Below are 26,633 nucleotides of genomic sequence, written 5' to 3' on the forward strand. Positions count from 1 at the left end.
CTCGATGGTTAAGAATCACAGACGTAAAGGATTTAGGCACAGGAATTTGCTTCTTTCACTCTGGAGACTCACACAAGGTGCTTTATATACCAAGTGACATCAATGGCAACGTATGGTTGCAAGTTCATGATCGTCCTTTTGAACGTCACATGGGAGGGGAAGCAAGGCCGGAAGGCTTACATCTCCGTCACCATTGACACTAAGTCGACTTGACAATAGTCATGTTATGATGCCTTGGGAGTGAGAGTTTGTTCAATAAAACCCGATATTCACCGCAACTTGCTGAAAAACAAAAGACGTTGCATCAGTTAATTTGGCATTTATTGGAAAGAACACAAGTAAAATAAAAGACAAACATCTCTTCTACATTCATAGAATGTCAATAATCTTTGCAGCGACTCCTGGACAACATTCAAAAACATTTCAAAACCGCCAGTCGAAGGGAAACATGCACCGGCGACCGCAGAGAGGCAATGGTGAGGCAAGAATCTTTTCGGGTTCCAGATTCGCACTGCCCAGATTAGAATAAAATATGCTGATTTATATTCAAGTACTCCAATAAGACCTGTGTTGCGTATCAAACTATACAATTGCGCTAGGATGGGTTTGTGTAATACAGAAGTGTGTGCGTTAAGAAAGAAATCTCATGGGTTCTTGCTAATATACATGCAGTACCACATGCATTTAGAGAAGGTGCATGAAGACGACAATGGCCATGCATGAACATTCCACTACTGCTCCTTTGAGTTCCATTGGCTGTTGAAAATCAAAAGTTTAAATCTACATCGAGGTTTTAAACCCCAAAATACAAGCAGCACATGCAAGAACGGACAGAGCATCAGCTTGGCACGCATTGAACTGCAAAAACAAATATGCCGTGATCGCTTCACAACTGGCACAAAAGCATAGCTAAGCACCGCGGCGACGTCACAGAATTAAACCAGAATAAGGAAATATGTCAACAGAATCTCAAATCATGGCATTTCTCTTGAGCTTTTTGCCACAAAAATAATCATTAATTAGCACATTAAAAAAGCTGCTTTTAAAAGGCCACTACAAGAGAATAAAAACCGATGAAGGCATGAGTCACTTTTCCTGCATTATCTAATGATGCTCACAAGGACAATTGCCTCTGTAAAAGGAACAAAGGTTACGCATAAATGTGGCTCGATGATTAACTCGCAGCAGATTTGACAGGTTTTTGTTCTCACTCAACCCTGCGATTCACAGAACTCCACTCGATGAATAATGGCCATAAAAGTTGGATAACCTGAAATCCTTGGTGTTGACGGAGCAACATGACCATAAATGTGTTCACATGGACGGCAATAGCCATTCAATTACCCTCATTGTTTTATCAGCGGGACGATCTTTAACAGTTTAGGCTACAGCTGTTGTAGCAGTAAGATGAACTTTCACATGCCACGGTTCACTCAGTTTGCATCAAATAAACCTCAGACACAGCGCAGAAGCAGCAAACTACTTGCAAGCGTTCATTTTTTTTTAAAGTTGAGGAGCACTTTCTCGCTACTTAAAAGTTGATCAGTAGTACATTAGGTCGGCCTTGTATCCAAACCCAGATTTGCGAGTGTCGCCGGACTGTAAAACGGCTCCTCAAGTCATGCCCGAAGTTGATAATAATATAAGTCAAATAACCCGATCGTCTTAACCTGACAATTGTCTGGGGCGGATAAACTCTCAACATTGCCTTCTATGGAAACACATGGAGCCTTCACATAACATGACTAAGATGTTTTTAGGGACGTGAATATACATTAAAAATATCCAAGTGGACTTTCCTTGTGTTTGACACCGATTATACACAGCACTTTTAATAGGATTCATTCCCATGAACTGAAGTTGATCGGCTGCGGTGTCCTTGTTTACAACAGAAACCTTCCCTTTCATCTCCTCCAAGTCATTTGTATACGTTTACAAACCTTTGTTCTTAAAATCTAGCTTCAATACCAGCAAGACAAAATAAATAAAACACACACACCAGGTTAAAGTCTCGCCGGAGTCATGTCAGGAGATCCAAAATTGATATGACATGATTTCTGTGACGATGTGACAGATGATAAACTTGCTGCATGTGTGAACACATCGTCTCAGTATAAATATAAAGAACAAACAAATGGGTTTTGTGAGAACGGTAACACTTGAGTCTTAGGCTGACCGCAGTCTTGCTGAGAGGTCATGTATCATGGCTTGCTTTTAATACGGCAATATAATCGTCGATCGGCGCACACGTCACATTCCACATATGGGTTTCCCACCATACATTTGGTCCTGTTGAGTCAGTGGGTCTCTGTTCCTGAAGCAGGTGCGGGTCCTCAGCTTCCCCACTGACACCCGAGTCACATCTGCTTTTCCTGATTCAATCCCATTTTCCGTTCTCCTGAGGTGAGCTGGCTTTGCTCCGGCGTGCAGACCGGAGCACCTTGTAGCAGCCGCGGGCAATCTTGTGCATCCACATGATGTTCATGATATCCAAGCAGATGCTGGAGCCGATCCAGGCCACCCGGCCTCCCCAGGGGACCAGGTAAAAGGCCTCGGTGCCGTAGACCGCGTACATGCGACCGTAGTAGACTGGCATGACTGCAACGCGGACCATGAAAAACACCACAGCCATGGCGACGCCATTGACCATGTTGGGTGGCGAGGACTTGGGATAACCTAGAACCTCGAAGAACCAGCTGAAACGAAAAGTGGAGTCAAGTTTTAAAGGAAGTCATTACATCATCATGATGGACATGGCAATAATAAATAAATAAACAAAAACAAATGACAGTCAAAATAAATAAATAGTCCATTCCAAACAATTGGCATCATCATTTTGTTGTATATGTATATGTATACACAAGAAAAAACTTGTGTATATATAAATAAAGAGACAAAATGGCAAGTTCTGAATGAAGAGAAAATACAGGAGATTGAAGACCATTTCAAAGCACTATATGAAACAAATTGTATTGTAAACTGCATAGAAAAAAATTGTTCGGAAAAATCCAAGTACAATTTCAACTACCAGTTCAAGGCCAAGGAATATTTAAAGATAACAGACAGCTGCACTGGAGAGCAGATGTCAATAGGTTCGCATTAGCATCCTCTCACTCATGTCACACAGACAGAGTGAAAAGGCATGACAGCAAGAAGAACCTGAAATGTACTTACCGTTGGTTCACACATGGAGTAGAAAACTCGGCAAGCAGTCGGAAGTTAGCAAAATAAGGCAACATTCCTTGGCCCTGGAAGAATTGGGTGAAGATACGACAGAACGTGAAAGAGACAAATTAAAGACACAATGTGGCCCACAGCAGAACCAGAACCAGAATCTGCTTTATCCAAAAATCAATGATGGACTTTAACCCTATTGCTGTGGGAACTGTATCAACAGCAAATATCTCAAGAACAAAAACATTCAAGGTATTAATTCCTCTCATTGCTGCTTCACAAAGATGGATGAGTCCACAGAGGCCTTTAAAAAAGTAATTAACTTCAAAAAGATAAAAAGTGTATTCAAAAAGAAAATGTGTCAAATGTCAAGCATGACAAAAACATTTTCTGTCGGTGAGACACACAAAACTGCTTATTTGGTTTGACAGTTCACCTGCTTCATGAAAAGAAAATAGTGTCATCAAATTGGGAGATATCAGTTCAACACAAAAACACTCTGAAATAAAAGCCGTTTTGACATGACAAACAGCCACGGACAGAGGGGGCAACCAGAAGCCATGCAGCACTAAAAACATGACATTTAACCAGGATGACTTTCCACAACATGTGACCATACCTTCATCACCAGAACCTTACACGTGTTCACAAGTTCACTCTTATAGTCAAAATGATTCAAAGTAGGTCACTAAACTGCAACATGAAAAACATGTCAAAAGCATTTGGTGGAAACCCAAAGCTCATACGTGCAGGGTCTGAGTAATCTTTCAAAAAAGTTTTAGCTTGTTCCGAAACCTTGCATTCAGAGCATGTTTGATGTGAACAGAGTATTTAGACTTGAGCACCACGCCAAAGGAAACTTACCGTCTCTCCTAAAACACAGGCAGGTCATTCAAACATACTTACTACACAAACAGAGCTTCCGTGTGGCAGTTTACGCACTAAGTGATGACACAATTCCACCTCACAGCCAGAGAATGCTGATACCTCTAGGAACTGGTAAGTCCATACTGTGACTGGGCATCACATCCGCTCAGTGCAACCAAACAGCAATACCAGCAGACAAGACAGGAATAAAGAAAGTCCCCATCTAGAACTGGGACCTGCTCTGGTGTTTACTTCTTTCCTTTTGTTTTTTTTTTTCTTTATTTTTAAGAATTTCACAAAGTAGTTTGGTAGTTTTTTGCATGAGCCAACTTCACGTTGGTGGGGTTTGAACAAGGGCCATTAATGTCAACGAGACAGACAGACAAAAAGATTAGAAGACACTTGAAATCAAAAGGTGCCACCACAGTCGGAAGCAACAGAAGAGAAGAGCCACACTGACAGACACGCGGACAAAAAGGCATGCATTATAAAATCTACACCGAGGAGGTTAACTCGTATGATTTACTGAATCGACAAAGATTCAAAAAGCAGAGACAGACAGTCCATCTACCCGCTAAGCATTAGTCACTCGAGAACAAAACTATAATAAAATAGAGGTCAACTGACTTTGTAGATTGAGGCACAGTCTAATGCACCTAATGGGTTCATTATAAAATAAATAAAAAATATCTATCATCAAACAAGTCACAATTTACACAGACACTTTCACAGAAACACACTTGGGCCGCACAATATTCAGAATCATTATTTAAAAAAACGTTTTTAAAACTGATATGAGCTGCACAAAAGGTAAATATGTATTTCAAATACTCATCCTATTATGATTAATAATGAGTAGTAGCTGCTCATTTCTATCATGAAGTACACACCTATTGTTACCCGACATCAAAGCAAACAAGAGCTAAATTTACAATGAATCATTGAAAATAAACAAAACCTGATTACCCACTGGGTGAAGTGATAACCGCACTGTGTAGCAGTAAATGTACTGGGCAGAGAGCTCAATAATTCTGTTCTGAGCCCATCAGAACAGTGAGATACTACTGCAAATACATGAACTGGAGCTAGACATATTCTTAATGACTGGGGGGTGCCATTTAATTAAAAAAATGTCAGTACAAAAGTCATGGCTACTGCGACACTTAACTGTGTCATGAAACAAAAGAATGTATTATGAGCGCTGACGCTCTTAGGCATTATGCATCCATTTAATAAGTGAAGTTCATATTGTGCAGCCCATCAGATGACCAATCTGAGAATATTGACTTTTTAGGAAAAACTGCACTACACCAAAAGGGAATGTTACTGCCAATACAAATATTTATGTAGAATTTGTAATATTTAAGCTGAGGTACAGTGATGGTTGTCCAGAGACAGTATGGTTTCCTTTCTGTTACGATAAAGAAGCTGGACCTACAGTTACAGGGGACACTCATTCATATTAATGGCTTCTGTCAATTTAAAAGCACACAATTCTGTTCATTCACACAGTCGCCAAGATGGTGTGTCACCTGAATAAAACTGTAAATCCAGGAGATTAATAAAAAAAAAAAATCTTATGTTCATTTGCAGATGCCTTTTATGGTTATATAGGAATTATAGCGTTCACATTTATTTGTAATCAATAGTAACAGAAGAGAGGAAGGCCACCTCACGGGTGGATCACATATATTGAAACAAAGATATACATTTAAGATGCTATTAAAGGCAACCAAGCCATCATGGCATTTTACGGATGAGAGCTACTCCAAACAGAGGACAAGAGAAAGAGAGGAGGCAGGGAAACAGATGGGTCAACAGTGTCATTAGTGGTGAGGGCTACATCCACACGAATACGTCTTTTAGGAAACTTCGATAGAGTACATTAGAACCACTCATTACAATAACTTGCGCACAAAATTGAAAGAATTGCATCATCGAACAAGCAAATGGTGAGAGCGATTTGTCTTGATGGTCAAGTTAAAGGTTTTTCAAAATAAAAGTAAGACTGGGTGGATTGAGTCACACCAGCGCATGAAGTTAACTTCAATTTACTGTCTGTAAAACAGACTCCAAGGCGGTCAAAATGTCTAGAAAAACAACGCAGTAGTGTGGACACGCCCTGACAGTTCTGCATGCTCCTGAACCTGCCTCCTCAGAGCACGTGAGCATGCACAGAGGACTCAGTGAAGCATTCGACTGCAGCTCTGATAAGTCCAGCATCCAAAGACATGGAAGAGGTTTAGTAAAACAAACAGAAAAGCAGAGTGGGGTTTTTAGGTTTGGGGTCAGGGAGAGGTCATCAGTCAGAACCATCGTTGAGCATTCCATGCAAAAAATACCATTGTCATTCCTTCCAACACTAGTTATGCGACAGAGAGCTGGCGACCCAGAGGACATCAGATAGAAACAAGAGTGAACAACCCTGGCCTTGATTGCTGGATCAACTGTGAGAGCAACGATAGTAGGATAGAAAAATTAAACTCAAGGCGAGTGGACTTCGATGATGGAAAACAGCAACCTTTCCTATGCCAATGCTTGGGTTGTAATTAAGAGCTGGTTAGTTGCAAAGACTTAACATCACCACAACATTATACACTTCCTGTACCCACTACAGGAGACTGTGAAGCCCCTCGGCATGAGAACCAAAGACCAATGTGATTGTCACATTGCTTTAAAGGCACTGGGAGAGGAAGCTACAGCACCAGTTCATGTTCTGGAACCACTGCAGTTCCCTTAACTCTGAAGAATTTGGTCCGGTCCACAGCTTTGAGGTGCATTTATTTACCTCTAACAAAGAGTACTTTAAAACCACATGTTGCCAAGTTGAGCTAAAAGATGAATGATTCTTTACAATTTCAGTGACGTCAAAGAAGGACATGAGCCCTCCAGGCTGCCAATATTCTACAGTAAAACAAATAGATAAACAGAAAATGACAACTGAACCAACAAAAAAAACCTCAGAGGTGTGTATTTACACTGGCTCAGTTAAAAACCCAGCTTCGAAAGACATGGCTGTTCACTCTTGGTTTTCTCATTCCCATCTTGCCTGCATGTTCTGCTATTGGACAATAAGGCACTCACCAGTACATAGTAGTAAGCATACAATGCTGCCAGATGGTGAACTACAAAAAACTTGTCTCCTATTGCCTTCCAATAGTAAAATATAAGCAGCAGATCTGGAAAAGAGGAAGACACGGGAAAGAAAGCACTGATGTCAATACAAATCGACAACTTTCTCTGGCAAACGACAATCTATTCTTTTACCTGATATGAGGTAGCCTGTTGTGATGGCGACGTTTGTCTTCACCATGGTTGGATCTCCCCTGTTAGAGAAAAAAAAGAGGTTCTTATATTTTACGATATATTTTACCACCCGCAATTCACAATAAATAAAAGTGGCACCCAAACGTTTGTCATATTTGGAATGAGATTTACTGACCAGACTGGATCTTCATTTACGGCATCATCGAAGAACAAAATGCAGAGGCAGAAGATTCCCACGATCAGAGCATGAAACGTGGACACCGTCCTGGGAAAAGAAGGGTGTGTGTGTATATCATTATATATATATATATATATATATATATATATATATATATATATATATATATATATATATGATCATCATGATTTCAGGCGGATACAGAACAAAGTCACTGCTGGTTCATCTTAAGAAGGGTGACATTAAATACCAATGAAGGGTCGGTCAGGCTGAGACCCATTCCCCTGGTGACGCAGTGAAGGAGTCCTCACAAGTGGGTAACACTGGCAGAGTATACACACAGATCCTTCGCAGCCTGCCAACAGTTCTGCTAGTCGCTCTTTTGCCCATAAACCAAGTGTTCAATTTAATTTGAAAAGTGCTCTGAGATGTAATAAACCTGAGTAGAAAAATGTGCGATTCCTGCGAATTAAAGGAATGATATTCCACTCATCTCCTTCCTCATCAAACTGACGCAGCACTTTTTGAAAAGTGTATTTATCATTGATTGGTCACACTGAAAGCAAACAGCAAAACACATGATGATCAGCAAACAACTTATTTGACTAAAAAATAAAAATAAGGCTTGTTAAATGACTGAAGAGGGTGAGAAGTATTTCATTCATATCAATTAAGTTACTGCTGGGGAATTTTAATTCACTTATTGTCACTTCCTGTACAAAAACAATTTTTTGGATGATCACACTGCAGGCCAAATATATAAGACAGTTTTGGTCAGGATTGGAGACGAACAATGGAATTATTTTTCGTCACACATCTTCTGCCAGCAGAAAACAGAATAACGGCCCTGCACTGTGACTTGACCAAAACCAGTGTCCACTGACCTGGAGTTCCACTCCACCTTCTGCTTGTCGCTGAGGCTGAGGAAGCCAGTGCTGACCAACTGTGACATCCATGGACTGACTCTGTGGAAGAGCCACTGGAAAGTGAAGAAACTGGTCACCGAGATGGCAAGAATGAGCAGGCTGAATGGGTCCATGGCCACCCGCTCTTGCTGTGGATGACAGGGGAGAAATGTGGTGAATGACTCTCTTATTTGAGGTTCATGAGTGATGGAATTTAGAGTCAAATGTTAGCGTGACATTCAATCAAAGCGAGACGAATGACACATTTAACTAGGAAATTGGTGGCCCAGTGCTCTAAAAAGATCCATACATAAATGACACTCGGACTTTTCTTAACAGGAGATTTATCAATTTTTAAAGAAAGACCCTTCATACCCCCGCTGTCCATGAGCGCATGAAATAAAGGAACAATAACAATATAAAAACTATGAACAATAAATGAATCACGGAGCCAAATGTTTCAACGACAGATGTAGGAACTCTGAAGAAGTGTTGCTAATGGCGACAGGATGTAACACCTCTGCTGTGTGAGAGGGGGGCGATGGGGAAGGGAAAGGAGATGCTGTGAATCGACTTCCTTTGTAATATTATATGTATTGTGCTCTCAGACTCCCACACTTGTTAATATACAGCTAATATACAGACTATTGATCAAACAGTCTAAAATGGTGACGCGCCGACAGCAATAATCTACAGGGTGTAGATAACATACATTGGAGAACATATTTCGCCAAATGAATTAAATAAATATGTTTACATAAATATCACAATTTGCATAGACGATATGAAATGCTAGCTGACCAAGCCATCCTCTTCATATATTAGTACCACACATAAAAAGAAAGACTCTGGACTATATCACACTGTCAGCAGGGGATCTGCGTGTAAACACGCTGGTGGGCTTCAACACATGGTGTGTTCACAAGACATAAGCAATGTTCTGTGAAGGCCCCATTCGTGCCTTCTGCTGAATATCAATGCGAATCTCATTCACAGCCTGGAACTGAGAGGCAAGTGAGTCACTTTCACAATGAATAATCACCTCAAAACACTCAGAAAACTGAGCACAGATGCAAAGTGCAGAGAATCCGGTTGGAGCCCCTCTCAAATCCGTGGTGTTTACCACGTGTACCTCAGGACATCCCCAAGGATTTCGTACGTCTTAACTCTGACTGTCACCAAGTTTTGTATCTTCATGGACTAGTGTAGAGACATAGGCAACAGTGATATCACTTCAACATCAATACCAAACTGTTTATCTGTCCTTCCCGTTTTCAACCTACTCATGTTTAGGCTACATTACAAATCTAGCATTAACTTAGGCTTAATGAATAACTTGTGCTTGCCAGCATTTTGCAATCCTTACTGCAAAAAGCTGATAAGACTCTGCGTAAATATGCATCACCATGAATGTGGAGAAGATATAGGGTTATTTATTTGGACTTTGCAGCTAAATAGCAAAATATCTTGACACGTCCACCTTAAGAAAATCGGCCAACATCTGCGGCCATAGGCCAAGGTGGCACTATGATTCATTAAACTTCACCCTAAAAAACAGTAATATTGAATGGTAATGGTCCAGCTAAATACAGGATAAATTTGGTAAACCCTTCTTGAGTGCAATGTTGTATATAGCAGTGAAGAAAATATCGTCATCCAATTGGAAGTGTCGGGTTCAGCAGCGATCGAGACCAAAAACTAGGAGTGCAACAGAACATCAAACTCACACTACGGATCACAGTTTTGACTTAAGGATCGTAACACCAAGAAAGGCACAATACAAGACATACAAAACTTAGTCCTAAAACACTTTTGTTCATTTAAATAAAACCCCTCTAAATTATATTCTTTAACCATCTCCATGACCCTCTACTCAGACTCAACTTCAGTTGGCACCAGTCAGATATCTGTATGTGCCTCCATCATGGAGTGGGATTGTCTCATAGCACCGGGCACCTCTTCTCGCACTGTGCTGCAGTGAGGTGTCATTGTTGTGGTTTAACATGGAGCTGCCACAACTTATATGACCATTTTGGTGCAGGGGTGGCTCAACATGCTGCTGAAGGATTTAATTTGGACCTGCTGCTGGCACTTAGCTGCAACTTTCCTTTTTTTATTATTATTATTTAGCTTCTTGTTCAAAACAATATGTTGTAATGTCTGAACAAGGAGCGAGCTTAGTCCCCTGATGAACTCCAGTCACTCACACATACGCATTCTCCTTCTTAACCTCCCAGTCCTCCGCACACAGGTCCACCAACCTGAGCCCCTTATGAGCAGCTCCGAAACAGCCTGCAAACCACTCACAGACGGTCATAATCTGAAAATGTAAAGTGTGTTGTACACAGTACACAGAAGACCAGAGTGGAGGCAGAGGATGTATCAGAGTTTAAATAACCTTGTGTCAATGTTGATAGGCATTTGGACACTCAAGTGTCGCATCGCATCTGCGGGTTGAGTCCAGAGAAGAGAGAGAAATGACATGTTGATATGTGAGCTGGCTAAAGAAGGTTTTTGAGTTGAAAGTTAAAGAAACATGCCTGTAGTAATCTTGCACAATATCAAGAATTAATTCAATCCTGCAGGAGGGAGGGGCCGTGGCTTTGGGAGGGCGCAGTGCTAGACCATAGATACCATCTCTCCCTGGCACTAAAGCAGGTTATTCTACACTGGTTGCACTTAAAAAGGTCACGTTTTGTTACTAGCCAGTTGGCGGTTTTCATACTATTCACTTAGAATAAGAAGACCCTGATATACAGACAAGCCTTGTGTGTCATCTCAATTTAATCAGCAGAATCAGATGTTTTTCCAAGATACAATTAAATGCGAGTATTTTTCTTTCGAAAACAGAACGAACGGGAAGGCCTGAGAATTTGGTGCCACTATGACTCATTGTTTGTCTTGCACAATAGTTACAATAACATATCAAAAGGTCCAGGTGTGTTGAGTGCAAGGTCAGGCAAGTCACACACATATACCCCAGAAAGTTTAGAGTTTTATTGAATGGGTGTGTCTGTTCTAAAACATTCTCTTGGAACACATGGTTCCAGCCACAGGCTGAGGGTTTGACAGGAATGTAGAAGCAGGTAAAATGAAACTGAAGACTGAGTACTACGCTGGAGAACTCCTGGAGAAGACAAAGGCATGTGTGGCTTGTTGATGGTATGCACACATATATGAGACGTGTTTGCCCCTTAAAGGAGGGATCATGTTTCCAAGGACAAATCAAAGATGGCACCACGACCACTGACTTACTGCTGAATTGCTGCTTGTGTGAGTCCAAATACTTCAGACGCAAGTAAATACTTAACTCTGAAAATGTACTGACTGGATGTACTGACAGAGGCCTGAGATCACCAAAGTCACACGAGGTCATTTGAGACATTCCTAGAGTTCAATATTAGCAACATACTGAAGCTATTTCAGAATGAAATGAAAACTGTTAGTCCAAACTTTAGCTGTCCACCTGAGACAAGTGTGCTGGAAAGCCTTAGCGTGCTCTCGAGTTTTTACACCTTTGAAGCTCACATACACTGTATTGTGTTGTCACGGTGAAACAAACTGTCAGTATTTAGTCGAATAACTGCGTGCTAAGAGATGTTCTCCATGCAGGCACAGTTGACACAGTAAACAACCGAAACTGGCTAACAAATGTTTATAACACCGTCGGAAACACAATCTTGTCAGGGTCACAGGGAAACGCGAGCCCACGAAAAATATTTTAGAATCTACTTCCTCGAACAGAAGTCGTTTGTAACCGAGTAGAAGCCGCTCCTGTGACTGTTGACACCAGGAGGTGGGGGCACACAAGGCCAACTCACGCCGCAGTATCCGCTAACACCGCCGCCGCTGAAGCCACCGCCGCTTCCAACCATCCTCGAACGTACCTTGAAGCTTTCATCAAGATGTCTTGGGCTCCTTCCTTCAACTGGTGATGGTGTCCATGGTCGCTAGGAGGAGCAGCCAAAAGCACGTCGAGCCATTTTTTGGTAAACACCACCGAGCCCGCCTCCAGCTCCCCCGGACACACTAGCAGCTCACGCCGCCGGCGAGTGTCACCTCTGCGGAGTGTGATGGCGACAACAACCGCCGTCCAAACGGCATTTCTTTCAAAGTGAAACCGCTCTTAGTGAGACAAAACACGAAAATGCGTGATTCCAGCTCCCTCCCCTTTCGCATACACGGCTCGGTTTTCAGCCCAATTCTTAAAGAGACACACACGCACAAAAAGAAGTTGCCGAGAGCGGCTTCTATTTTTAGCTGCTGTGACGAGACCCACATCAGCCACGACCCACTGGTCTGGATATCAGGTTTCAGGCTTGTGGTCGTGTCCAGAAGAATAGACGCCCTCCTGTTGTGAGTGTGACTCCATTAGTACATAAGTGTGCACTCCGAAATGAAGCTGAGCTTGAAGATGCCAAGGTTTTCATTGGTAGTGACTCGGACGGACAACATTTGAATATACCAATGGGGCAAATCATGTTGGAGAGTTAGGAGAAGACATAAAAGAACTCAAGGCGCTTGGACACAAGAAGGGGAGAGACAGTTGAAGTTGGATGTGCCAGAAAAAAAACAAGCAGTTTAAGGAAATGTAAAGTTTTGGACACCACATCTTTCTTTCTTTTACCTGACTTTGACTAGTATTTATTTGACCTATCATAAACATTGCAGGACCAAAACATGTTTACCCAGAAAATGTTTGACAGGTAAAATATATACTTTTATTATGCAGATGGAAGTACAAAAATACATGCAAAGATAAAGGCATTATTACAGTTAATAAAAGGTCACATGGAAGCTTTGGGAACATTGTGCTTTCAGATTAACATAGCAATGAATGTAACTTTCATAACATATGTCACAAGACGAGTCGTATACCACATATACAGCACATAAACACTTTGGTCAACAAAAGAGAGATACAGGATGTAACTAGAGATTTTCTTAATGTTATATAAAAGCAGCTTTAGTGATCACTGTAGAAAACATCAGATAGTGGTATTAACAGACATACAAATGAGACAAAAGTGTAAAAATGTAGTTAATATCAGCAGCTGGATAGTGTAAATACGTGTACCTTCTTTAGTCAGAACTACCTTGGTCAAATACTGACACACCATAAAAAGACTAAGTAGCGAAAAAGAAACTCCAAGTTCTTCTGTGACTGCTGGACTTGGTAACAGAGATGAACTGGTCCTTTAGTTTAACTGTCAGTACATGTGTTTGACCTGCAGCAGCTGCACGTCTACACCCTCTTTAGACAAACCTGTACACATAAAACTAGGCACTTCTTGCGTGACCAATTCACGCTTAAATAGATGATGCACCGTTTTAAGACCTGAGGATGACAATCCTTTTACAAAAGTCCTCAAAATTACAATAATATTTGCTTAAACAGACTTATTCATAATTTATCTGTCATGCAAAATGGTCAGATTTTTTTTCTCATAACTGGTAAAATATATGCATATGACTTTGCAATCCTTTTCCTTGGTAACTACACATACAGCAAGTATTCAAAGAAACTAATTTGCATAAAAAAATCATTATATTTCATACTTATCAGCTCTGATGCACCTCATCAGAGGGACCAATAAGGAGAAAGGGCAAGTTAAGAATAAAAACCACTTTCATGCTTTGCCACTGCTACAGCAATGATTAAGTGACAAGAACACTGCTGAGTCTGTAGGGGCACAGAGATGATGTCAGCAGAACGCCAATCGCGGAGTCGTCATTACACCATGAACTGGGTGTAGCCCTCAGCTCCGGTGACAATCACGTCCATCCAGATCCTCATGGCTTCTGGAGAGGGAGCCACCATGTAGTAGACACGGTCGTGAGTCTTCACACTGAAGGTCAGCGAAGGGTTGGGGCTCTAGCAGAGAAGAGAAAGGTCAGAAATAAAGGCCTGTGGTTTTAATAATTTATGTGCTGACTGTCAGGGTTAGCATTTTTATCAAGGAGTCCCAGCACCTCAGTAACACTGGCAGAGGGTTCAGATGGTAAGTCAACGTCAAGCTGCAGAATTACGCAAGCACACACACTCACGCATCCTGATTTGAAGTGTCCTCTCAGTAACAATTTTAAGGAACTGTGCAGCTAACCTCTGCACAGAGTGGAGGTTTTATACAAACAAAACCCAGAATTGAGGCCGACCTTCGTCCTGCTGCAGAGTGTTAGGTGTAAGGAAGGTGTGACTGTGTGTTGTATCAGAAAAGGAAGATCAAGATGTTTGTTTAGCAGTTAAAAACATTGAGAATTCAGGTTAAGATCATGTGACCAGGATTTCCAAGGTTGACTTAACACTTTGAGCATGTAAAATTATAATAGTCCAGCCACAGTGTGTACATGAGATGGGCTGGTGCGGCTTCATGAGACAGTGTCTTCATTTTCAGAGCCCTCTAGATGGCGCAGTCTGCACAAAAATATTTGATTTGAACAGCCATTTCAGTAAACCCTCACATTGACTGTAAACCTAAAGCGTGACCCATTAAGGTCTGAGAATGAGGGCACTGTTTCATGAAGCCTCAGTGCGTTGCTACCTGGTACATTTATTTGTTCACCCCTGGCCTAGAAAGCACTCACTCATTTATACCAATCGGCAAGCATGTGCACATTGTAGGGACACTTAACCCACCTTGTGAGCATTTTTCAAGTGGTCATAGTAGACTTCTTCAATAGCCTGAAAGTAGATGACTCCCTTGAGCTTCGCTTCATGCTTGTCTGTTAAAAAAAACCACAGAATTAAATGTAACAACATTCAAACTTTTAAACTCTTACTTTTTAAGAATCAAATAGTGATTGGCGGCCCTCCACGTCTCTCACCAGCAAAGTAGGAGAGCGTCCGGCGGTTGCGGTCGAAGACAAACCAGCGTTTTTTCCAGGTTTTGATTTTGCCTCCCATCTTGATCAGGTAGCCCCTGCAGGTCTTCTCACTGATGGACAGGTGGTAACAGGTCTCTGGGTTGTGACCTGCGGACTCGATGTGAGACCGCAAGTCAAAGTCATCTTTCCGCACTGGCAGGTATCGCGTTAGAGGCCGAGACTGAAAGAAAGACGTAAATGAATGAATTATGTTTCAAGTTATTGTTAACTACAAGCAGCAGCAAAATGTCAAGTTATCACAGATAGATTAGTTTTCCATCATGTCACATCAAGAATAAACATTCAGATCATCTATTAACCTTGATCCTAATGAGCGTTTATAATATAGTAAAAGTTTTATGAAACAAAAAATGAACAATTATTAAGTTCTGAAATTCAAAAACGTTCACACGAAGAGGGCAATTTCAATAAATGTTTCATACGTATTCAGTCATGAGTGAAAGCAGGGCCCTGGTCTGTGCTCATGCAACTCAACACATGGCAGACGCCGATTATTATGTCATTTTCCTGCAGTTTCAGGGACAGTAACTCAACTCTAGAAATGGTCATGCTGATTAGGAAGCGTGGCAGGCTTGTGATACATTATCTGGCTAACCTTAGTGTGTTAGTGTTAGTCCATCAATTCACCATCAGGCTCATTTAAGTTGAGGGTTCCAGCTAAATCTAACAGCAAGTAAGCCACCTGTGCCTGTACAATCTGATAGTGAGAACAGTGTGGTTTCACCTACCTGCGCTCGCTGCTTCTCACGCAGCTTCACCTCTCGGTCGATAAGCTTCTGCCGCCTGCTCGTCTCCTCCTGCAGCCGCTTCTCCAGCTCCTCACGTCTCTTCTTCTCGTCCTCGAGGGCCTGCTTTCGGACTTCCATCTCACGCTCCTGGGAAGCAGTTATTCTCATCAATACATAGGAGAGAGTTTTGTTGACTTGGCATCTATTAATATGAGATCGGTGAGCCGACCTTGTGCTCCAGGAGTCGGTTCTTCTCTGCCTGAGCTTCTCTCAGCAGACGCTCCATCTCTTCCAGTTTTGCCATATTTGAGGTGCTGGCACTGTACCAGAAAAAATAAAAAACAAAAACAATACAATTAACCTGAAGCTGAATGGAAGGAATGCACAACATATATTTATTATCTTATTATGTTCATCTATATCAGTAAAACACGTGACAGGGAGATGTTGTGAGACTCTGTATGTGAGACATTCAAGGTCCTCAGCCAGCAACAAGCATGAACTTAATAAACATGCTTCTTTTTTTGATTTGAGGCCCCTCTGACCACTTTCTGTTATGGATATCAACAAGTCAGACATACTGAAACATTCAAAACCTCAAACAGGCTGAAATAGCTCGAAGCAAATTTCACACAGATTGAACTCTGCGATATTGGTTTTCAAGCTTGAATATTTTAAGTGCGCAGACCGTCAGACAACTGACTCTTGTATGTAACAAGGACACAGTTGATTAAATACTCAAATCTCTTGTGATCGGTTTCTTCAGAGCTTCAGTTCTTCTGTGGATGTGGAAAACCTGAGGCTACATACGTTTACAGTCTGGCATGCAGGCACTTCTGGGTGAATACTGAAGCAAAAGACGGACTGAAAAATGAACGTCAGATATGTACACGTTTCAGTCTCACCCAGCCTTGCCGACTACCTGCTCCATATCAGGCTCAAACCTCCACGTTACAGACGGCAGATGGTCCACACATGCCGCCACTTTGTAACTGACATCACGAAAAAAGGGGTAAACGTGTCCGCTTGTCAGATCTGGAGTTTAGAAAAACATCTCTGTCTGGTTTCTCCTGCTTCCTATTCCCACTAAACACTTCTTTGATCTGATGCCAGAATGAAAACGAATCCTCGGTGTTGATCTCTCAAATTAGAGATACACACTTGAGACCAAGTCTCAACAATCCTAAAGGGACGCCGTGACTGAGGAAGAGAATTTTTCTCTGTAAATATACAAACTGAGTCAATCTAATATTAAACGCACGCATCAGAGTATGAAGCAAATCCTTCCCCATATAGAGTACATTTTGCTCTACAGTGAGTATTGTCATCCATGACTAATAAAGTGGAGGATTTAGCTCTGACCTACGTTTTGCAATTGAGTGTAAAATGGTTTGTGTGACAGTGAGTTCCTCCAAGTCTCAGACCATTGTTTTCACCACAGATTAAATTGAATGCATTCTACCAACTGGGAATGAGTTATTACACGTGGTGAGCATGACAAAAATTTCAGACCAGACCAGGACCAGACGGAGATCTGGACCTCCACCAAGGGAGAGACATGTAGTTACTAGAAGTCGGACTCAAAATGAATGAATAAATCAGATAAAAAGTGGTTTATAGGTAAATAAGTACAATTAATTACATTTTAATAGTTAACAACAGAATGATCACATTTAACTAGAATTTATTCTGTTCGTAAACTGGTTAGTGCTAAAGTGATGACTGATTTTTGTTCTTCTATCGTGAAGTAGCTTGAACTTTAACTTACATTTTCTGCGCATCTCATTTACACTCCTTCATCGTGGATGTTTTGGTTATGACATCTCATTGCATAATGTGGTACACGTGGAACTAGTGCCCTTGAAAAATGCTCTCACTGAAATAAAGTGTTATTTGCATAGATTCATCATTTTTATCTGTGATGAAGTCCCAGCCCTAGTAATTACACACTGAAACTAAAAATGATCTTTAAAACACCATCTTTACCACAGCAATCTATTAAGCTGATAACACAAAGTCAGAGCTGATGATTTTGTTCTTACCTCGACTGATGGGGAACCACCATACTCATTCTCAGCCAAAATATCCACACATGCTAGTATCTCAACAGAAGAAACCTGGTTTGCCTCACTCCACCAGCACATTTTCCTTCCTCTGATCAAGAGAGAGCTGCATGTTTTGCAGCCACTCCGTGGGGAAGAGCTACAGACTGTCCCATGGTCGAGCAGCAAGTACTTCAGAAGTGTGCAGAATCTATCAGCAGAAAGTGACTACAAGACACTGAGAGGCAAGAGGAGGAGGCGGGGGGCGGAGGGAGGAGGAGGAGGCATATGGCTGCTTCAGAAAGCAAGCACACATGTTTTCAGTCCAGAAGGAGGCTGGACCTCTGACTGTACCTCCACACACATACTGGATCACTCAGCTCTTCCAAACCTGTGGGGGTGGACTACGTGTATACAAACTGCACGTCTACACAAGTATACACCTTCAAGTTTTCCATCTTCCGTAACGTGAGAGCCTGCTGAACTAATCAAGAGGGAACCCCTAACGCAGAACATTCAAGCATCTTAGTCTCTGAGGAAGGGCCGTTAAGAAGGCGGGAAAGCATGACTGTGAAATTCAAAACGCACTTTTCTTTTGTTCCCCTGGCACAGCATGTTTCATATTATCAACACAATAGCAATGTTTTGTCTGCATGAGAAACAGTCAAACTGTAACTTTGCAACAAGACTTTAACAGTGAGCAACAACCTTCTTATACTGTACAGAGCTCAGGGACACTGAAACTGCTCAGCATTGTCACATAAATATCACACAAATTGCATCACAATCCTGTATTTTTCTTTTATTGATTTTATCTATTTACTTATTAAACCGTGCAAGATTTATGTTATGGGTGTTGTATTTCCTTTTTTGACTTTGCCCCAAAATACATAACTTGCAACTTGCAGTAATTTATTATTTCTCTGAAGTGAAACAAAACATTAAATGCACCAAAAATTACACAGTTAGGTAAACTACCTTAAGAGAGGGTCAACTAGTCAAGTATAATGGCTTCATTGTTCATGGTTTGAAATTTAACTCAAAAGAATGGAAATAATTTAATTCATAAGCCAAAAAAAAATTGAAAACCAAAAAAAAGTCCAATATTTCCACAAACACCTTACTCACCATCAACTTTCAGATATCAAATGTACATGGAAAATGTCCTCCAAACATTCAAATATATATTTTTAAACACCAATGTGTTATTATTATGCCTTTATTATTACCATTATTATGTAAAACGTTCCCGTATTACTGTAAGGTTAAGCAACTTTATAGAATATTGTACTTGTCCACCAGAGGGCAGCAACAAAATGCTCGGAGAACTACTGTAGTGTTTTTTATTCTAGCGAGAATATATTCATTATGACACTCAAAAGAGCAAATTCTGAACATCTTTAGCTTCACTCACCTGGAGACGTTGTCAGGAGAGCAAGCAGAGATGCTCGTGTCGATGGAGTCAGTACTATCCACGCTCATGGTGTCGAAAGCCTGGTTGTCACGGTAGCCGAAGGCATCGAGGTATATGTTTGTCTGCGAGGCTGCTCGGGAACTGGATTGGCCTGCATGAAAAATAAAAACAAAAATCACAGCTCTTTATCGATGAGAAATCCTCTTCTGATCCTGTACCTGGTTGGGGCACTTCTTCTACAATAACAGTCTCTGGCTGCTTTAACTTGGAATCACTATGCTCTTCACACTCAGACATGTTCCTGTGAGTGCAATTGCGTCCAAAAAAAGTGATGAAACAATGCACCGTGCTTGAAGATGGACTTATCCAAACCCTGAGCTGCTTTTTACTGTTGAAAGACTCAGGAAGACTGAGCATAAATACACTCAAACTGATACAATCAGAGAGACACACCCTTCAGATGGCACAGATGAAAGACCCAGGGGGCACTGAGACTACTGTCGTGTAATAACACAGGGATAAGTATTTGTTGAAGATCAGTTTAGTCAGACTAGCAGTAGTTTGTCCCCCTTTCTCACCTTAAAATAATTTCCTAAATAATATTATCCTGAAAACACAATCATGGATGCATATTTTACTAATGGTTGGAAATGAGTGTTTTTTGGAGATAGTGATAGGACGTACTTGGTGTCTCATAGTTATAATAGTAACATTTTGGATGGTCCCATTAACATAGATAATAAGTACAAATTAAATCTCATTTAGTTCTGAATGAGAAACACATGAACATATTAATGTATATTTATGCCTGACTTTAAGGAACCAGTCAGTAAGATGACTAAACAATGGGAGGAGCAATTACCACCACTAACTCTGCATGACAGTTATTTAGGGTTCAATGCCTCTCTAACCTGGTGGTGAACAATCTCATTATAATTTGACAATTTGGGGTGGTTACACATACAAAAACAAATAAAGATCAGTTAGCAAACATTGAAAATAAAGACTACGTTTTAAAAATGTGTCTTAAATTTGAAACAGTTTTTCGTTTTGTTTTATGAATGAATGACTTACAAGCAATGTCAGTATATTTTAAAAGAATGCATCAATGTTAAATACACTTGAAACCAATATATTGATCTGTATTTCTCCCAATACCAATGCAAAATGTAAAAGTAATGCAAAAACACACAGTAGTCAGGAAAATGTATTAGTTAGAAAAAAATCAAACACAGAGGAAAACAAGTGTTCACCTTTTTGCAGACGTCGTGCTTCGGTTTCTTTGTTTGACAAGGAGAGAATTCTGGGAAGAATACTGCCACAACTTGTACTCTGCACCAAGGGCTGATGGGACTGTGACAAAGGGCTGTGATTAATTTACAGCAGAGGGAAAACACAACCCAGGGTACCTCAACCGACAGACTGGATTTACCATCTCAGTCTGCCTTATTTTTGGGTTATCAGTGGGCCTGAATAAGACAACAATATATAATACATAAATAACAATGACAATTACACTGCCCAGGTTGTTAAACACACTTTTGTGTTTTTCACACATTCTTAAAATAGACTAACATAAATTATACAAACACCTGTGTATGATTGTAAGCACATTCTTTTAACACGAGTGTGTTTTTGAACAACTTTCCGAATATATTAAGTGTGCTACACAGACGTTAAAAACCATATACGGTTATGATTCCAATCAATGTATTTGGTTATTTTGCAGCTTGGAAATTTTATTTACCACTTATTTTCATTGGAGTGAATGAATGTTTCCATAAAGATACGGTAGGGAAAACACCACTAACACAGCAACAAATATCCTAGGACGAAACCAACAGACAAAATAGATCAATGACACTGAAACAATGAAATACAAGGTCCCACCTTTGAATGGAAATTGCGCCCAAGTGTGGCGCATGTGAACTGAGCGTTTGTGGTGGGAGTGGTCTTGTTTCGGGGTAATGTTCCACTTAAATGGGAGCTCCCATCTTTCTCAGATCTCCTCCTCTCTTCCAGTAAACGGAAATGCTGGATAAACACACAAGAATAACAGGACAAACCATTAACCGAGTCTTAGTCTTCTCCTAATAACTTGGCTGAAAGAAAACATTCTCAGAATCACAACAAGACACTCATTTAGATGCACACACACATTACCTGCCTGTGTCGGTGGTGATGTTTTTTAACAGGTAGAGGAGGAGGAGAATCAGGAATAGGGGAGGGATATCTATATGTCACCATATTCTCTGGCCAGTGCACAGAGGGGGGTTTTAAAGAAGAGCGAGAATTTACATGGGGGGTGGAGGAGGAGCGACAGGCGGCAGGTGAGGAAGAAAGACAAGGCTTTGAAAAGAAAGAGAGTCAGAACGGTCAGCAGATAAATTAAAAAGGAAATTGAAGGGAAGCAAACACACGCTGAGAGATCTGCCACAGTGTGACACCCAACACACACCTCGCTCTCCGTGGTGTCTTCAGAGGCGCATATGGTCTCCGATTCGGAAAATGCTTTGGCGGGAGGAGGGGTAGAGGCGGGTTTGGGGTCGCCCCCAAGCTGTGAGTAAAGTTCATTGATTTCACTGACTGTGACATAGCCCTGGAAGGAATGGTGGGGAGAGAGGTGGGAGAAAGAAGGGTGAGGCATATGTGGAGTGAGTCAGCCGCACATGGTTAGAGAAAAGCAATCCAAAAATGATGTTAATATCATGTGAGATTAGGTTGGGATTAAAAAAAGAGAACAAACGATTCTGCACATTAGTATATTAGGCATCTCAGTTCTCTCCTGCTTCAAAGTGACACACAACACAAACCAAAAGAATGCAGACGGAGAAGAAGAATGTACCTCCATGTTCTTTAGAAAAACAGAGGAAATTAAGGAAGAGAAGGCACACAAGTGGAGAGGAGGAGGACTGGCAAAAGTGGAGTCATAACTACTGAAAGATGGAGAAGTGGCTACATCCTATCAACCAGACAGGAAACAGAAAGCAAGTCAGAGTTCCCTTTTACCCCAGGAGAAATGAAGGCATCGGGGTTTGTGTCTGGCAGCCATCAAGAGCACCCACCTCACGTAAAGTGATGCCACGACCTTCAGTCAGCTCAGAGTATTTCTGCTCCAGTCTGGCGAAGTTCTCCTTTTCCTGAAACACACATACACGAAATAAAAGTCTAACTCAAAGCCTGTCGGTCAGTGTGATTTTATTTACAGTGATGAGGTTTGATGAGATGAGGTGATGAGGTTTCACAAAACGCCCTATTGATCAATGAATAACTATGGCAAGGAAACCTCACACCATCCTTGTTTCATGGTCATTTTACAGCTTAAGTGCATGATGGTTACTCTAGTTTATTTCAGCTTCCTCTCCGTCCAAGCAAGTAGCAGCAGGCAACAGTATAATCCGTTAAAAATCCAAGTACCCGCTGCAGCATTTCTTCCAGGTTGCTCCTCTCCTTCAGGAAACTCTCCTTTTCCCGCTGAGTTTGCTGGGTAATCTGTGCCGCCTGTTTCTTCAGAATCATGACTCGCTCCTGGGACACAGGGATAAAGGTCACCTTGGAAGTCTAAGTCATCATATATGTCGTCAGTAATTGTCAAGTACCTTGCGGGAGACAGTACTTCTCTGATACTCTGCAATCTCTCGAAGAAGCTGCTGAACGTTGGTCTCCTTCTCCTCGTCCTGACGGCTCTCTCGCTCCAGCTGCTGAAATTCCAGGTCCTCGAAACGTTTGGTCTCAGTCTCTAGGACCTCACAGTCCTGCCAGACAGAAAAAATATTGCCAGTTAAGAAGTCTGTCTGATAGTATTGAATAATGACAGAACATCACAGTAATCATATTCAATAAAACAGAAACCTTTGTGTAACTCATCCAATCAAGAATATTTTTATTGAATCTACTGGAGACCGGTAGAAAAAATGACAAAATGTGAAAATTATGAGTCGTTTCTTTTTTTATTACACATATTTTTTCAAAAAACTTTGCAGTTTATATTACAGTCACAACCTGGTGAATTGACACGTTACAATGAGGATTGATAACATGTATTTATGATTCGAATTTAATAATAAATAAAACGATTACTGCATGAAGTATAAGACATGATTAACTAGACACCGTAGCATCATAAATACCAACAATTCTCACTAGCAGTAGAACAGAAGCAAATTCTGATTGATCGTAATGACAGTAAACACATGCCCTCATTACACACGACCTCGATCACCAGCTGTCGAGTCTGTGAGAGCTGTGACGCCAACATCCTTTCGCTAAATAAATGTGCTGTTAGTAAATATCACTGGCTCATAATTTATTATTATTAAATATAAGGCATTTTACAAATGAAATCTTCTGTATGTTAACATTACATATATTTAGTGTCAAACACTATTATTATTATTGTTGTTGTTGTTGTTATATCAGGGGATGTTTGCCCTTTACATTAGTGTCACCTTGGTAAATACAATTAAAATATAGTTTACGAATTATATTAATTTATGTATTTATTTATGTAGTTTAATTTATAAATTAAAATAAAAAATAATTAAGTCACACACATATATATATATATATATATATATATATATATATATATATATATATATATATATATATATATATATATATATAATTTTGAGACAAGATACTTCATATACATCTATTGGGTAATTATATACTGGGGGATTAGTGTGTTTCAAAAATATAAACAACAAATATATTATGTATACAAGTCTCTTCCCAGTTCAACAAATGTAATACAATTGAGTTGAATTAAAGATAGAATTCGATTGAATGAAATATAAATAACCAATGATTAAATGATCAAATTATGAATTACTACAGTACAAGTACTGCTGTACAAGTACAGCAGATGATTACAGGTTATAACACAAATCAGTTACAATAATGAAGTAATAAGAACCATTACATTTCCTGTTTGAAGTGCTGATGTGGACAATAAGAATAATATGACCGGGACACATGACCATTTGCCCTTTCAATACATTTTAAATGGTAAATAGACTCACTGCACACCCTGTATTTCACATCTGGATTGTGTCTTCCTGGCATTCACAACTATATCAGCGTGTGAGGTGGAAGTGTGTGTCTACAAACCCTGGCTAGCTGCTCCTTCAGGGGCTCCTTGGTGGCCTCAGGGCAGCTGTCCAGTTGGGAGCGCTGCTCACACACAATCTGAGCCAACCTCTCTACTCTGCCCCTTTCTGTCTGCAGCAACTCGCACGCCTGGCACATGTACATACCCACATTTGTTTCACACAAACACATGCCACGTACACATTTAGACGTGTACATTCACACACGCGCACACACACACAGACAGAGAGAGGGATGGCGGCGTTAGTGGGACTAGAGGAACAACAGTTAGTTACTTTCAGTGACAAGTTTACAGGGATGGGAAGCAGGAGGTGCTGAACTACACTCATGTTAAGCAACTTGATGGAAGAGACACATTTGAAATGCATGTTGAGTAGTGCCTTCTGTTGAATGGGGAAAATTAGGAAGGGTGGAGGGGGGAGACATGAAATGGTGTGTGAGAGTCGACGTGTAAGTTAATGATCCTCTCTTTGAGTCTCACAACAGACACAGGCGTCCAAAATCTATGCACACACGCCAAACCTGAACTCGCTCTCCCTTTGCCTCTCTGAGCAATTAAATAAGTGGGATTAAAGGCCGCCTTCTTTCTCCCACTATACGTGAAAGTTTGCAATAACAAACTGACCCTCATCCGTGCCCCACCCTCTGCTATTTGAGTAGCATATGGAAGTGACTGCTCTACCATGGGGAGCATTAGCAGATGTATATTTGGTTCAGAAACAGCATGGGAAGGATTAACACCTTCTTGTCACGTGACCTGGATTGTGTATGTATTCATCTTATGGGTAGAAGTGTGAGTGTTTCAATGAGGTGAATGCGTTCACTTGAATGTCCACTTATATGCATTGCAAACAGAAACATAACGTAAAAAGAAATACACACTAGCAGGAACATGATCTCAACTGGTGAGACCAAAAGTGGGTCATTTTTGAGCCACTTTCCATGAGTCCTTGACCTTTTTTTCTTTGTCAGAAAATAATCATTCATGTTTCATAATATAAAAATAGGATTAAGCACACGCAAATGAATTCATGTCTCATCATTTAGGGGTGACAGTGAGTCCCAAAGTCATACCAGTTGTGATCCACTGAGCTACATGTTGTATATCTATTTTAAGTTGCATTACAGCACTGTTCTTGAAGTAGACTCCCTGTTTTTAATTCAATCTCCGTTTTGAATCCAATTACGGCTTCCAATCTGTGTGTCGCCACCAGAAAAGCGATTACAGAATCTGCTTAAAATAAAACACAGCAGCCTTTACCTTCTCTTTTTCCTGCTTGGACTTATTCTCCAGGTCAGCAATCTTACTGTGAAGAGCATCGAGAGCTTCTTTCTCCTGTTGGAGAGCAGCGGCCTCTGAGTCTTGCTCAGCCTCTACCAGAGCTCTCTCCACTTCCACCTTCAAACAAATCAAAATCATCAAGGTTTTGTTAAAGTGGAGATTTTAAAAATGTACTTGTTGAGAATAGATTTGGTCTGTTATCCACAAAAATATTAAACGAAACCTGTGTGGTGGTTAGTATATTTTTGACTTTGATTTCATTTTTGTCTTTTTCATCTTTTTTATGTTATTATTTTATGTAAGCCCACAGGGTGTATGCACAATTCCAAAAAGTACTCCCAGCTTTCCACCTCTGCATTCCTTTACCTCTCTGGCAGACTCGTCCATTTGGTTGTCCAACTCTTTGATTTTCTGTTCCAGCTCCTCCATGTTATTCAGCACCTGGATCCTCTCCTCCTCCACTCGCCTTATTTCCTCCTCAGAAGCCTTCAAATCCTGTGCTCTGTGACAAATGGCATCTTCTTGAGCCTGTTGATGTAAGCATGACAAAAATGCATCAGTCACAGTTATAAGATTTGTTCCACCAATGAGCTACAGAAAACTACGGTCACACTTTAGATTAGGGAACATTAATTACCCTCAATAAACTACTTATTCCTCATGTATATCCGCAGCATTTTAGCAAGTATTGATTGTCTTGTTAAGAGATTCAACCTTGGAATACTCACAGAAAGTTTACTAAAAACAACACCTATATATATTTGTTATAATAAAGTATT

At 40.7% G+C, this 26,633-nt stretch overlaps 2 protein-coding genes across 5 annotated transcripts in view; both read right to left on the reverse strand.

Moving 5' to 3' along the window:
- Positions 1 to 287: 287 nt before the first annotated feature.
- On the reverse strand, positions 288 to 12,618 carry LOC128756186 (TLC domain-containing protein 4-B-like). Its single transcript, XM_053860497.1, has 7 exons — positions 12,279 to 12,618; positions 8,371 to 8,540; positions 7,484 to 7,573; positions 7,309 to 7,367; positions 7,126 to 7,220; positions 3,175 to 3,248; positions 288 to 2,696 (listed from the first exon to the last, which is right to left on the reverse strand). Exons 2-7 carry the CDS (start codon positions 8,523 to 8,525, stop codon positions 2,378 to 2,380), a joined length of 792 nt encoding a protein of 263 aa, XP_053716472.1. The 5' UTR covers positions 8,526 to 8,540; positions 12,279 to 12,618; the 3' UTR covers positions 288 to 2,377.
- Positions 12,619 to 13,089: 471 nt separating this feature from the next.
- phldb2b (pleckstrin homology-like domain, family B, member 2b) overlaps positions 13,090 to 26,633 on the reverse strand; it is a 36,742-nt gene continuing 23,198 nt past the window's right edge. For 2 of the 4 annotated variants that reach the window (XM_053859764.1, XM_053859767.1), the window contains 15 exons: positions 26,221 to 26,382; positions 25,834 to 25,971; positions 24,573 to 24,701; positions 23,060 to 23,215; positions 22,878 to 22,988; positions 22,526 to 22,600; positions 21,919 to 22,059; positions 21,351 to 21,494; positions 20,714 to 20,813; positions 19,461 to 19,611; positions 16,234 to 16,324; positions 16,005 to 16,151; positions 15,217 to 15,436; positions 15,029 to 15,114; positions 13,090 to 14,266 (listed from right to left, as the gene is read on the reverse strand). In XM_053859764.1, the coding sequence (XP_053715739.1) occupies positions 14,126 to 14,266; positions 15,029 to 15,114; positions 15,217 to 15,436; positions 16,005 to 16,151; positions 16,234 to 16,324; positions 19,461 to 19,611; positions 20,714 to 20,813; positions 21,351 to 21,494; positions 21,919 to 22,059; positions 22,526 to 22,600; positions 22,878 to 22,988; positions 23,060 to 23,215; positions 24,573 to 24,701; positions 25,834 to 25,971; positions 26,221 to 26,382 (1,992 nt within the window). In that variant the 3' untranslated portion in view covers positions 13,090 to 14,125. The remainder of the gene's footprint in view (positions 14,267 to 15,028; positions 15,115 to 15,216; positions 15,437 to 16,004; positions 16,152 to 16,233; positions 16,325 to 19,460; positions 19,612 to 20,713; positions 20,814 to 21,350; positions 21,495 to 21,918; positions 22,060 to 22,525; positions 22,601 to 22,877; positions 22,989 to 23,059; positions 23,216 to 24,572; positions 24,702 to 25,833; positions 25,972 to 26,220; positions 26,383 to 26,633) is intronic. The other 2 variants (XM_053859765.1, XM_053859766.1) reach the window with 2 other exon arrangements.

Source organism: Synchiropus splendidus, chromosome 3, assembly GCF_027744825.2.
Source record: "Synchiropus splendidus isolate RoL2022-P1 chromosome 3, RoL_Sspl_1.0, whole genome shotgun sequence".
Taxonomy (NCBI): Eukaryota; Metazoa; Chordata; class Actinopteri; order Syngnathiformes; family Callionymidae; genus Synchiropus; species Synchiropus splendidus.

What these genes read in the sequence shown, in the direction of transcription:
- LOC128756186 (XM_053860497.1), bottom strand. Translation starts at nt 8,525, where the DNA reads ATGGACCCATTCAGCCTGCTCATTCTTGCCATCTCGGTGACCAGTTTC. An exon ending in AAGGTGGAGTGGAACTCCAG is followed by an intron (nt 7,574 to 8,370) that starts GTCAGTGGACAC and finishes TTCTTTTCCCAG; the next exon opens with GACGGTGTCCACGTTTCATG. An exon ending in GTAAATGAAGATCCAGTCTG is followed by an intron (nt 7,368 to 7,483) that starts GTCAGTAAATCT and finishes TTTCTCTAACAG; the next exon opens with GGGAGATCCAACCATGGTGA.